At 38.8% G+C, this 11,966-nt stretch overlaps 1 protein-coding gene across 1 annotated transcript; it reads left to right on the forward strand.

Moving 5' to 3' along the window:
• Window positions 1-2,172: 2,172 nt before the first annotated feature.
• On the forward strand, window positions 2,173-9,053 carry LOC311271803 (uncharacterized protein). Its single transcript, XM_084377664.1, has 2 exons — window positions 2,173-2,807; window positions 5,289-9,053. The coding sequence occupies exons 1-2, from the start codon at window positions 2,472-2,474 to the stop codon at window positions 5,748-5,750; spliced, it is 798 nt and encodes a 265-aa protein (XP_084233790.1). The 5' UTR covers window positions 2,173-2,471; the 3' UTR covers window positions 5,751-9,053.
• The last annotated feature ends 2,913 nt before the right edge of the window (window positions 9,054-11,966 follow it).

Below are 11,966 nucleotides of genomic sequence, written 5' to 3' on the forward strand. Positions count from 1 at the left end.
TTTTTTGCGTGGTAAATGATTTCTCAATTATCAGACATTAAGAAGATCAACTAAACCACCCAGCATACAAAGTGATCAAAACATAAAAAATCTACAGTAGTTTCACCAGATTAATTAACCTCCAGTGACTCAAAACAGAGCATTTCCTTAATTCACACACACATTATAGTGTGTGCTATTTAACTGCTTCTTATGGTAAGTGAGAGAGCATTAAACTCAGTTCATGTGCAGACTGAGGGCTGATGCAGTGGTCTGAAGGAAAGCTTGATTTCATTTGTTTCATTATTATAAGTAGTTGTATTACAGTTGAACTCTTGTTATTGTATTTATTCACGTTACAATTGTGCCCCAAGAGGTCCAACCAAGTAAAGGGCAGAACGTCACTGGCAAGAAAGCAGTCGGTACCGCCCCTTACTGGAAACACTTTCCCGGAAGAGGACATGTATCAAGCTAAACAGAGCCCTACCGGAAGTTAAGAGGGTCTGTCTACAAAATAATAGTATGACAAAGATACAACAATGTCAACCAGTGATAGAGGTACTGCTGCTTTATTCCTCCTCTACAATATTAACTTTATGCTTTTTACTCCACTACATTTATCTGATAATTATTTTTATTTTGTAAATTCATATATATATACAAAACATTTAAACACTTTATTGAGTGTGAAGAATTTTAACAGATAACTTATTAATACCTCTCAGGCTACAAGTTTGTAGCTTGAGCAACCTAGACTTTACATTCAACAATACAATAAAATTAAAATTAAAATGATTCATTATTATTTTATCAACAAAAGACTTACTGTTACTTGCTACAAATTTGAATTAAGTACTTTTATTAATAAGAAGGATAGATACTGAAAAGTGGCACCAGTGATGTTAACTGTACCCTGGAGGGTCAGCCAACATCAGCCGCTATTATCAGCCGATACTGGCCTATCAGAGATCATCAGTATATTGTCTGATATGTGCTGGTATAAAAACTTTAGTTTTACAAAATATAACGCAGAAAAGACACTAGGGGTCTTTTATAATTATTAAATTCCCAGTGAAGTTTACTGTGACAGTGCACAATGAATAATTAAAAACTTTATTTATATAGCACATTTAGTGTTAATGAACACTCAACAGTCAAACACAAGAAAGCCGAGTCTAAAGTGAGATGAAACAAGAAGGAGGAACAGAAAATGTTAGAACACAAAAAGTCAATATGAGTCGTTACAAGAAAAAGGCATGAAAAAAATAAAATTAATAAAGGACGATAAGAAGATGAGATCACATCAGGGGAATTAAGAACAGATGAAAAAAAATGGGCAGTAAAATGAATAAAGGACAATAAATAGATTAAAGATAAATAAAAGCAGTAAAGGACAGTAAGAGAGGGTTTTAAGAGGTGATTTAAAAGAAGTTACTCATTCTGCGAGCCATATCTCCTCAGGTTGTTATATTAAGGTTGTTGTTCAACTATTAAATATCCTCTATTATGTACATATCTATGTCCAATATGTTTGATAACCACATTTGAGGGATCATGCAATAATGTGTATTTATAAGATGAGATAAGATAATCCTTTATTAGTCCCACAATGGGGAAATTTGCATCATTAGAGCAGCAAAGGGGATAGCAAAAATAGAGAGCATCAATTAAAACAGTAATAATAATAATAATAATAATAATAAAGAAACAAAAATATTTACAGCATTGTACATTGCACATTGATTATGTATATGTTCTTTGTATTAAAGAATAACAGCAAATACATTATTATTAGGAATTGTTTAAATCCCTAATGTCTGTATCAGCATTGGCTGAACAATCCAGTATGGGTTGGGCTCCACTTTAAACATGCAGTAAATCTAAAACTCAAAAATGAAAAATAAGAATTATTCTAGCTTGCAAAATGACTTGCCTACCAAGGTAGGAGACAAACCCCTTGTCCTTATTGCTTCACAACACAAACGTGAATTATCTAGATCTGTTCATTCCCCTGTTTTAATATGGATTTCGCACTGACCCAACAGTAAACAGTGTCCTGTGCATGAGCAGGGATGTTGATGTGCTGCATCTTCCACAGTCAGCAATGCGTCGCTGTACCTATCTTATTTTGAAATACATCACCGGAAATAATTATCTTTATTCTGGCTAATTTAGCATTTGTGCTACTTCTGCTTTAACAAGCTCACAGGCATCGACGCCATCTCGCTGAAAGGGACGTCCATCTATCTTTTAGCAGCAGAAATTATTCAAATCCCTCAAGTTTACTCTCAGGAACCTCTGAGGCGACAATTCAACGTTATATTCGTTAAGTAATATTTTCTGCGTGAGAGCGACTTGGATAAAAGACCGTTTATCCACTCGCGAGGAAGAAGCGCATTTTAGCTAACTGCTAGCTTGTGACGTTGTTAGCTAAAGCAACTTCGCTGTGGAGGAATTTCACAGTTTGTTTATGTTTTCGCCAGTTCAGAGAAATGTTGGACGGATCTCCGGCTCACAGCGATGAAGCCAACATCGGCAACGTCGAAAACAACAACCCGATATCGCTGATTTCGAGCAGCGATGGGGTGAACAAGACGAGGCAGGCGCTGCTGAAGAAAGGAGGCAGGAAGCTGCGGTCGACGGCGCCGCTGCATCACCAGAAACCCCCGAGAAGCAGCCCCAACATCCGCCTGGCCGACCACAACAACAACAACACTCTGACAGCTGCGTCTGCTAACAAACCCTCAGCTCAGCCCGGTACCGAGCTCCCTGCCGGTACACAGACTGTACTGACCCTCCATCACCTCAAACAGGGAGCCAAGAAAGAGGTAACTTCCTGCTTTTGTCTGCTGATCTGTTTACTGAATAGCCACAGAAAACGCCTGGTTAAACCTGATATGACGTCCAGTTTTTGTTTTTGACGAGTTGAATCACCTAAATTATCGCCAGAAATAAGTTATAATTCCAGAATATGTCTTAAATACAGAGATCTATTAAAAGGACATTATGTAGTTTTGGAGGAAATATTTAAACTCAGAATTTTAATATTAATGAGGTAATAATACAAACTCAGAAATATTGATCTTTTCCGTAAGTGAATAAACAAGCTGTTCTCAAAGGAAAATAAGGTCCCACAACACTGTTTGAAGCTAGATAGGTGGCAGGGTCCGCCACATATGAACAAAGTAAAACAGAATAAAACTGTGATGTTCTACAAGGTCAGTTTGTTTAGACATTAAAAATCAGTCAATGAAGATCTTTCTCTTCTAATTAAAATGTCTTCCCAAAACTACACAAGTGTAATTCTTTAAGAGAAAGTGACACAGTTTCACCTCTCAGATATGGAGCTGCAGTGACTAATCACTTAGTGGTCAACTGTTCAACTAGTAGTACATTAAGCAGCTTGTGAGATGTGTTATTGTTTAGTGTGAATATTTCCTGGTTTATGTACTCCTCTATGACAGAAAGCTGATTACCTCTTGGGCTTTGGGAAACACTGATCAACTTTTTTCACTATTTTCTGTCATTTCAATAATCAGCGGTGTGACATAAGTTAGTTGCAGGCCCATTTACATTAGTATTAGCATATTTTTTTAAAGCTATGTAGTTGTGAAGTGTCATCAAAAGATACAAAATGTTCATGTTTCTCGAAACAAAGTGGATTTAAATGGCCTGTACTGCCTGAGGAAATCTGAAATGACGCAGTTACTAATCCTTGTTTTGAAGAATCGAAAGTAGAGTTGTGGTGAAGGAGCTCGTCTTCCTCTTCCTGCAGACAGGTTGCACTCTGCTGACAGGCGTGTCTGTATAAATGGACAGGAAGCTGATGTAAACCGTGCAGGGTTCACAGCAATCAAAGCATGTTTTATGATGTTGTAATTGTATTCAACTTTATTATATGATTATTGATTTATGTCTTTTCTAGCCTTGTTTATGTAACAATTTTAGTGAGACATGCACTGACAACCCCGCTGCAGAACATGTGTGACAATAACAAAAAGACTCTTTGGAATTCAGTGTGAAAATATATTAATTATGAACCATAAGGACATTTTTAAGTGATATCTATATCATTAGCATTCTGCGCTAACTGATTGGTGCAGAGCAGAGAACAATGCGGCTGTGATTTTAATGTCATCAGCCACATTTGTGAGAATTTGATCCTAAATTTTCAATTTCACCAAAGCTCCAAATTAGCCCCTCAGTGGACGAGTACCATCACAGATTAACACCACAGATTCCACCGTGTTTCTTTCACAATTGTCAATTTTTGTCTTGGGCAGACAAAAATCATAAAGCGTAAAGGGAAAACAATATCACTGATGGCTGAGCTTTTTTTGATTGTGTCTGCTCTACAAATATGTCATTCGGTACCATTTTTAAGTTAGCTGTAGAATAATGGCATCATTTTTTAAGAAGCTTATTGAACTGTTAATATTAATGACTAAGAGATAGAGAAAAAAAGCATATCCTTCCTGAATCAAGGCTGTTTAATTTGAGTTTTGTGGGTGGTGTTATAGTTAGTTGCCTCTCTTTTTGTTTGTTTTTGATGCAAAATTCCTAACTCACCAACTAGTCAATGCATTCAACGAAATCTCATAATTCAATTTTGTAAATATTAGGTTTTATTTAAATAGTCTTTGATTAGAATTTGTGGTGACTTAATTGCCACAAACATTTTATCTAATTTCATTTATTCATCATTTAACTTCTTTTTGTTGTTGTATGTTACAAACCTTTAAAGCTATTGAACCTAATAGTGTCCGTTTACGTTAAACTTACACTCACCTGTTGGCAAATTGGCAAAGTAAATATATATTAATACATAAAACCTACCCCTGAACCGGACCACATGCCACCACATATCTGCAATGTTAAAAAATCCATCCTGTATTTGGTTAAAAATTATCTTGAAAATGTCTTGAAAAGAATTTAAGTGACACTGTCTCCATGACAAATGAGCAAACTCCATCCACTGATGAAGGTCATGAGATTAAGTTGAGTGCTCTGACTAAAGTGAGTCGACCTTGAGTCAAACATAAATTTCCAAGGCCAAGAACGTTGTTGATTTGTCCAGTAATAGACCAGATATAATTATCATTTAGTTGTATTTTGTAACCAACTCGGCCTCTTCCACCCCACACTCCCTCACACATATGGGATGCTTGAGAGTAAAATAACATTAAAACACTACAGCGACATTGAAGTAAATATGTAGGAAGAAATGTTGAATATGTAGGCTAAAAAAAAAAAAAAAAAAGTATTTTTGAAATGGCTGAATTTAATCGGGGTTTGTTTCTGTTTCTTAGCTGCTGAAATCCAAAGGTGGAAGATTGGAGCGAGGGACAATGCAGACAGGGGGCCAACCTGCCTGCAACCTGCCCAGACATGAGCCAGTCACCCAGAACGGGATCACACGGAGCCACAAACCCAAGCAGGGACAAACCCCCGGTGCTTCTCCCTCCACAAAGAAGAAAGACAACAGCAGCCCCACTAGGCCCACCTCGATCCGAGAGCAGAAAAGACCCCTCCATGCCTCCAACAACATGAAGATCGTGAACACACTGCCTGCTGAAGCCGTGCCCGAATACCTCAAAGATGGCGACAAGGCTTACGCCGGAGCTAAGTTCAGTGAGCCGCCCTCACCCAGTGTCTTACCCAAACCACCCAGTCACTGGGTTGGAGAAGACGAGCCTCAGCAGGGCAACCAAAGCCGAGAGCAAATGACTGTTCACTTAAAGTCGCTGCTGAAGGTTCAGAATAAATCCTGACCGCATCATGAAGCTGACCTATCAGATATCTGATTCACAATGAATGCCAACAATTGGAGAATTTAAATTAAGTCTTAAAACGGCCTTTAACACACTGCAATACAATTTAGGGAGTTTTTATTAACTGTAGTACAATTTCCCATGATTCAACATGCTGCCTGCGTTTGTGAGCATTTTGGAGACGTCGTGTTGTTGCTGGAGATCTGACGACATGCTGTGTATTAGATATTTCCTGCCTTCCTGTTGGCAGAAGAAAGATAAAATACAACTACTGTGATTGAATTTGTGAGCAGACTAATGTGAGGAGTTTGAGGTCGTTTCCAGCAGCAGCACGATCAGCGTCTCATGTTTACATTATGTAAAGTGACAACAGCACTTTCTTAGTGAACGGGCAGCCTCGTGTTGAGTGACTTTTTAAAGAGCTTGTGTAAATGTACATAATATATTGTGAACATATATTTGTGTATATTTTTCCTTGTTATTTTAACTGAGATTCTAGTTTTGTTACTGAAGTTTTTCCAAGAAAAAACAAAGAGAAAAAAAAGTCCCCTGCGAACTGAGGCACTTTGTGACAGCTCCTTCAGTGTGAGACGCAGTGGACGAAAGAAAGACTTTTCTTACTGATTTGCACTGAAAAGCAAAAATGGGGAAGGGCAGGAAATCTAATTTTGTTCCAAGCCTTGACCGGCCACTTTGATGAATTCACCAGCCAGCTCAGAGCACAGGAGAGGACTTCCAGATCCTGGCTGGTTACCTTTCAAAATGGCTCAGGTAGCGGACAAATCAAAAAGCCACGTTCAGAATTTACCAGCTGGTGGCATATGTCCTTTCCCTTCCCTGAACACGGGTCCAGCCGGTGGAACGCCAAATGCTGTGAGGCTGCTGAAGCCTCAGCAAACTGAAGAGAAGATGACAGTGTGAAAAGTCTCACAACCAGCTGCTGCAGAAAGCCAGTATCCAGCATCCAGGCTGAGTGCTTTTTCTTTTTTAACTCTATTGCACTGACTAAGAGTACGTTCACAATAAGCCAGGTACATTTATAATGATGTTTTTCTCGCCTTCTGTCCACACTGAGCCGGCGTTCTTCGCACTGAAAAACAAACATTTCCAGAAAAAGTGGGTAAATGTTGAAATGTGGACTAGGAGTTTCAGTGTAAACAGGGAAAACTGGAATTGTTGTATGCCTGGCCAGTCATGGTTGGAAAATGTGTGGCAGTAAAGTTAGGAAGATTTCTACGGCCTCATTTAGACCAAATCAAGTGTTGCGGCGATTAACCACAGGGTTGTGCATATGTAATTCCATGGCCCGTTTGCTACTTTCATGTTTGTCAGAATCGATAAACAACCAGGGTGCAAAGCATATTGTTGCTGTGGGTGCACCCGTGAATGACCTGTCGTACTGTGGGTCATGTCTCGCCAAAGTAGGATTCGTAGTTTAGCATGTCAGTCCTGGTGGTTGTCCACTAAATAGACCTGATTTCTTTCATCATGATCCATGCATATTTCCCTGAGAAATTAACGAAAATGTCGAGAAACGTCCTATCACGTCCTGTCCCTTTTTTCTGGATCCACACCAAAAGCAGTGGGGTCTATTCTGGGCTGAGACCCATCCTCTAGCCAAGTTTCATGGAAATGCATTTATTTTTTGTGTAACCCTGCTGACAAACCTACCTACAAACAGACACAGGAAAAAATAACCTCCCTGGTGGAGGTAATAGCCAGGATGCGAGGCCTATCATGTATTTTGAACTGGTGCACACGACCAAACTCAGTGACTAAATGTAAAAGATAAACACTCTTTGTGTTTTTAGTCATTCATGCTGCTAGTCTGATCGCCAGGTTCCGTGATTGGCCATCGCTCCACGACTTCGGATTATCTTTCTTCAAAGTTATTTTTGTTTCAACCTTTTTGCTTCAGCCCGCTGTATTTTTTGTTTTTTCGGACATCCTGAGGTCCACACTGCCGTAGCTTAAACATGCCACCCTCATTCTACTGAATGGGAGGACTGGTGTTTTGTTGTCTGATTTGGTTTGATCGAGGCCTACATTTTTCTGTAAGCAGTCATTTTAAAGTTCAGTGGAGGCGATCACAAACACAGCTGCTGTAATTTACCTGTTTCTGTCAGAAGAGGTGACGATTAGAGTTGTCGATCAAGTAATTAGTAGAGCTCGACCGATATATTGGTCTATCATAGTTATATCGGCATCGGCGTATATGTTGTCCGATACGTGCCGATATGAAAGCTTTTCTTCTTCTTTTTTACACAATATAATGCAGAAAAAGATTAAGTACATACGTATCTTTGTAACAAGATTATTTTAAAAAAGTGTGTATTTCTGTTTATATTTCAAGAATAGAACAATGTTGGCTGATATATCGATAGCAGAGTTTTTTTACTCCCAAATATCAGCCCCAAAAGTCCACTATCGGTCAAGCTCTAGTAATAAGTCGATTTCCTGGATGATAGTCTCATCTATAAGATGAAATGACTTGATCACCACCGGAGCGCATTAAGTTGTCTATTTATGAGCTGTGATCCAGTTAATATTATAGGCTGAGTCTATTGTCTGGCAGTAGAAACAGATAAAGCACATGCAGCCAGTAAACGTCAGTGAAACATCTGTATATAAACAATATAGGTGATCACAAGAGAGCAGGAAGGGACAGAAAAGAGGTTTAAAGACTTGGATGTGTTGGCACTTTCTTTTGCCGAATAAAAACAGTACAAAGATGAAGAGATTAACAGTTTTCATCCCGGTGTTTCAGTGTGGACAGAGATTTTTACCAAAACAGGAAAACATTTGTGGGTTTGTACATAAACTGTGTTTTAAAAGTTGTACAGCTTCATGTGGACGTAGTCTTACTTTCTGTATTCTGTGTTTTTTTAAAGGGGACTTGCTTTCACACATAACTTTCACATACCTCTTCTTGACCTTTTCATTTCTACTTTTAAAGCACGTTGATGTATATCAAGAGTGCAGTTTGTGTTGAAATTTGGCAAAGATGATCTTGTGATGACAGTATGTACCACGTGTTTATGTTTTTTTTATTTGAATAGTTTCTATGGATGCAGGCAGCTGCTGGATCTTGCTTCTTGACCTCTGTGACGTCACGTAAATGGAAAATTGTATTACTGTAACAAAAACTGCCCATTTTTTTGCAGTGTTTTAAAATGATTTCATTCCTGTTATGAGAATATGTTTAATGACACATGTCCATGCCACAATTTGGGAAAAAAAATGTTTATTTTATGAAGAATTTCATATCTAAATTAAAAAATATTAAACTATTGGTTACCCCTATTATGTGTTGTCTCTGTTTTTATTACATGCAATGACTTTGCCCTGTTATAGACAAAAACCAAAAGATGTAGCTGTTAAAACATCTTGAAAAGTGTAGTTTATTTAATTAAAGGGAATGTGAATGAATAAAACTACTCCTCTGATTACATAAATGCAAAAATAGTTTTCTGTCACTAAATTTGCATTTTAATGTCCCTCACTATAGAGCTACTGTTGTGTAGTCTGTGACTGAGAACTTGTGTGAAAACACATTGGCACCTCCTTGACCTCCACCACAGCTTCCTCTTCTGCTGCTGTATTTTTGCAAAGTTACACCACATCATTTTATGAGTCTTCCACCTTGGTAAGAACTTCCTAGGAATAAACTGATGGCTACTTGGCTACTCATAAACACAGGAGAGAAAATAATTAAGATTAGACTTAAAAACAGTCTAACTTGCCCTTCAGGGCTTCTGTAGGTGGTCGTAAGTTCTGAAGAAGATTGCCGATCGAATGACACAACATTGCATTTGGCAATCGCCTTGGGTCGATGATGTCATACACTACATTAAAATACCAATTATTGAATTTCTTTAGAAGTTGCATGTTAGGCCTCATTGAGGTGTACTCAATGAGATCAAAGCCTCAGGTAACATGGACTGCATCAGGTATGTATCAGGTAAGATCAACCATGTGGTAAATAGTCTTTGACTGGGAACGCATCTGAAACTCGACGCTCAACCACAGCTTCCTCCTCTGCTGCTGTATTTTTGCAAAATCAAACCACTTCATTTTGTGGGTCTTACAACGTCACAATAACTTCCTAAGAAAGAACTGATGGCTGTAAGTTCTTAAGAAGATTGCGGACCAAATGACACAACACTGCATATGGCAACAGAACATCTCTCTACCCGTCCAATCACTGTCAGAAGCGTTCATGGTAAATGCATTTCGAATTAAAAGTAAGCTCTTTTAGCATCTGGTGCACCCCATGTACAAACACTGTCCTCACCGCAGCAGCCTGGATTCAATTCCAACCTGTGGCCCTTTGCTGTATGTCATCCCGTCTCTCTCCCCATTACCTGTTGCTGTCCGGCCATTAAAGGTCCTATACAACCTCAAAACATCTCTAGTATTTCCTTAGGAAAAGGCGTCCCAGTGCATCAGCTCGGGAAACATGGACACCCATGATCTTTTAACATGTGTGATTAATGGCACTGTTCAAGTGAGATCAAAGAATTATTTGTCTCTCTCCGTTAACTACAATACACATTTTTTCATGAGGGCTTGTGTGCTTTGATTACCCGTTGATGTTGGGTTTTAGTGTGTATCTCCATACATCTCCCATAGACTTCAATGCAGCTGTCAGCACAGTCTGGCCCCAAAGCGAGAACTGATGACGTACTGACCCTTCTTTTTTTAGCTTTCTTGGCCAAAATGAGGAAGTGGCGTACCTCTTATCACAGGAAGTCGATTCTTTATCACTTCATTTAAGACACATCGGCTCAGAGACTCTGACAGCTGATACCTGAGAAGAGACAGTGAAAGGACTCGATCGCCATGGTTACATTCAGATGGATTCAATTGTTTCTGATCCTGCTGCCTCATGTCACAGGTAAGGATTCATTGAACTAACACAGAATAGATACCAGAAACATTACAAAACAAACTTCTGTTGGATCCAGAATCATCCTCACACTAAATCTTGATGTAAAAGTTACTTCCTCTTACTTTTGTCTCATTGTTTTAACAGCAGCGACGGGACAATTTTCCAAACTTGATGTCAAAATTGGAAACGATGCCACGATGCTTTGTGAAAATGTGATGGACAATCAAGGCAAATGTGACGGTATCATGTGGCTCTTCGGTCCTCACTTTATTTCCCAAGAATATAAGTTGCTCAGTAGTGGGCGGAAAATCAGTGACCCTGAGGATAAATCGTACAGACTGAGTGTTACAGTGGACTGTTCTCTGGTCATAAAGAAGGTCACATTTGGCGATGCTGGTTACTACACCTGCGCACAACTCAAAACAGGACATGGTCCAGAATCTACGGTTCAACTGATTGTTTTCACTGGTGAGTATTTACATCATAATGTTTTCTCTTCAAACTGAAGCAATACCATACTTGTGATTACAGCGATAAAGTGAATTTTACTAGGGTAAGAATATGCAGCACTGTCTCGGTAAAACTCTGTTTGTATACAACTAATTTGCAACATCTTAAAGGAAAAACATAATGCTGACCGAAGTAAAAAGCTGTGACCACAGCATTATTCAACATTTTTTGGTCATGTTTTGGCGCTGGAAGCACGAAGTGGTAGATTGTGTTCTGTTTAATACAGAAAACCTCAGCAGTACCGTGAGACAAGTCCAAGCCAATCGGCAGAATAAATGTTAGCAGAGTACGTTTCTGCAAAACCACAGATAAATTAAACTGAGTGTTTCTTCATGTTGCAACTTAAATGTGCTGCTTAGATTCAATTTTCTACTTTTTTCGTGTCACAGTGGTGTGTTTATGTCTGTTTAGTTGTGGTTAGGGTTAGGAAAACATTGTGGTTTGGTTTTCTGTCGATTTAACTTCCTGTTTTGTCGGCACTCATGAACTTGTGTTCATTTGTTCGACTGTGCACACACTGAAAACTGAATATGTCTTAAAAGAAGGAACCATCAAGTCGGTGCCTGGAATCGACGCTCCATCAAATATACAAGGTAGTGACTCAACATCCTGTATATCCGTCTGTTTCTACAAAATCCCTCTCTCTCTCTCTCTTTAAAGACATTATTGTTTCTTTCACGTTTCTTTCGAAGGTTAACACAAGGTATCTCATCACCATTTGTTTTGTTTTCATGTCGCATTCAACAAAACTCAAACGGGGGCATGGCAGGGAGAAACGGGACAGCGACGGAACAAGGTAGTCTCTCTCTCTTTAT

Source organism: Pagrus pagrus (assembly GCF_965226575.1).
Source record: "Pagrus pagrus genome assembly, chromosome: 16".
Taxonomy (NCBI): domain Eukaryota; kingdom Metazoa; phylum Chordata; class Actinopteri; order Spariformes; family Sparidae; genus Pagrus; species Pagrus pagrus.

Coding starts and splice junctions, on each gene's coding strand:
- LOC311271803 (XM_084377664.1), top strand. CDS start 2,472: ATGTTGGACGGATCTCCGGCTCACAGCGATGAAGCCAACATCGGCAAC. Junction 2,808..5,288: donor AACAGGGAGCCAAGAAAGAG/GTAACTTCCTGC, acceptor TCTGTTTCTTAG/CTGCTGAAATCCAAAGGTGG.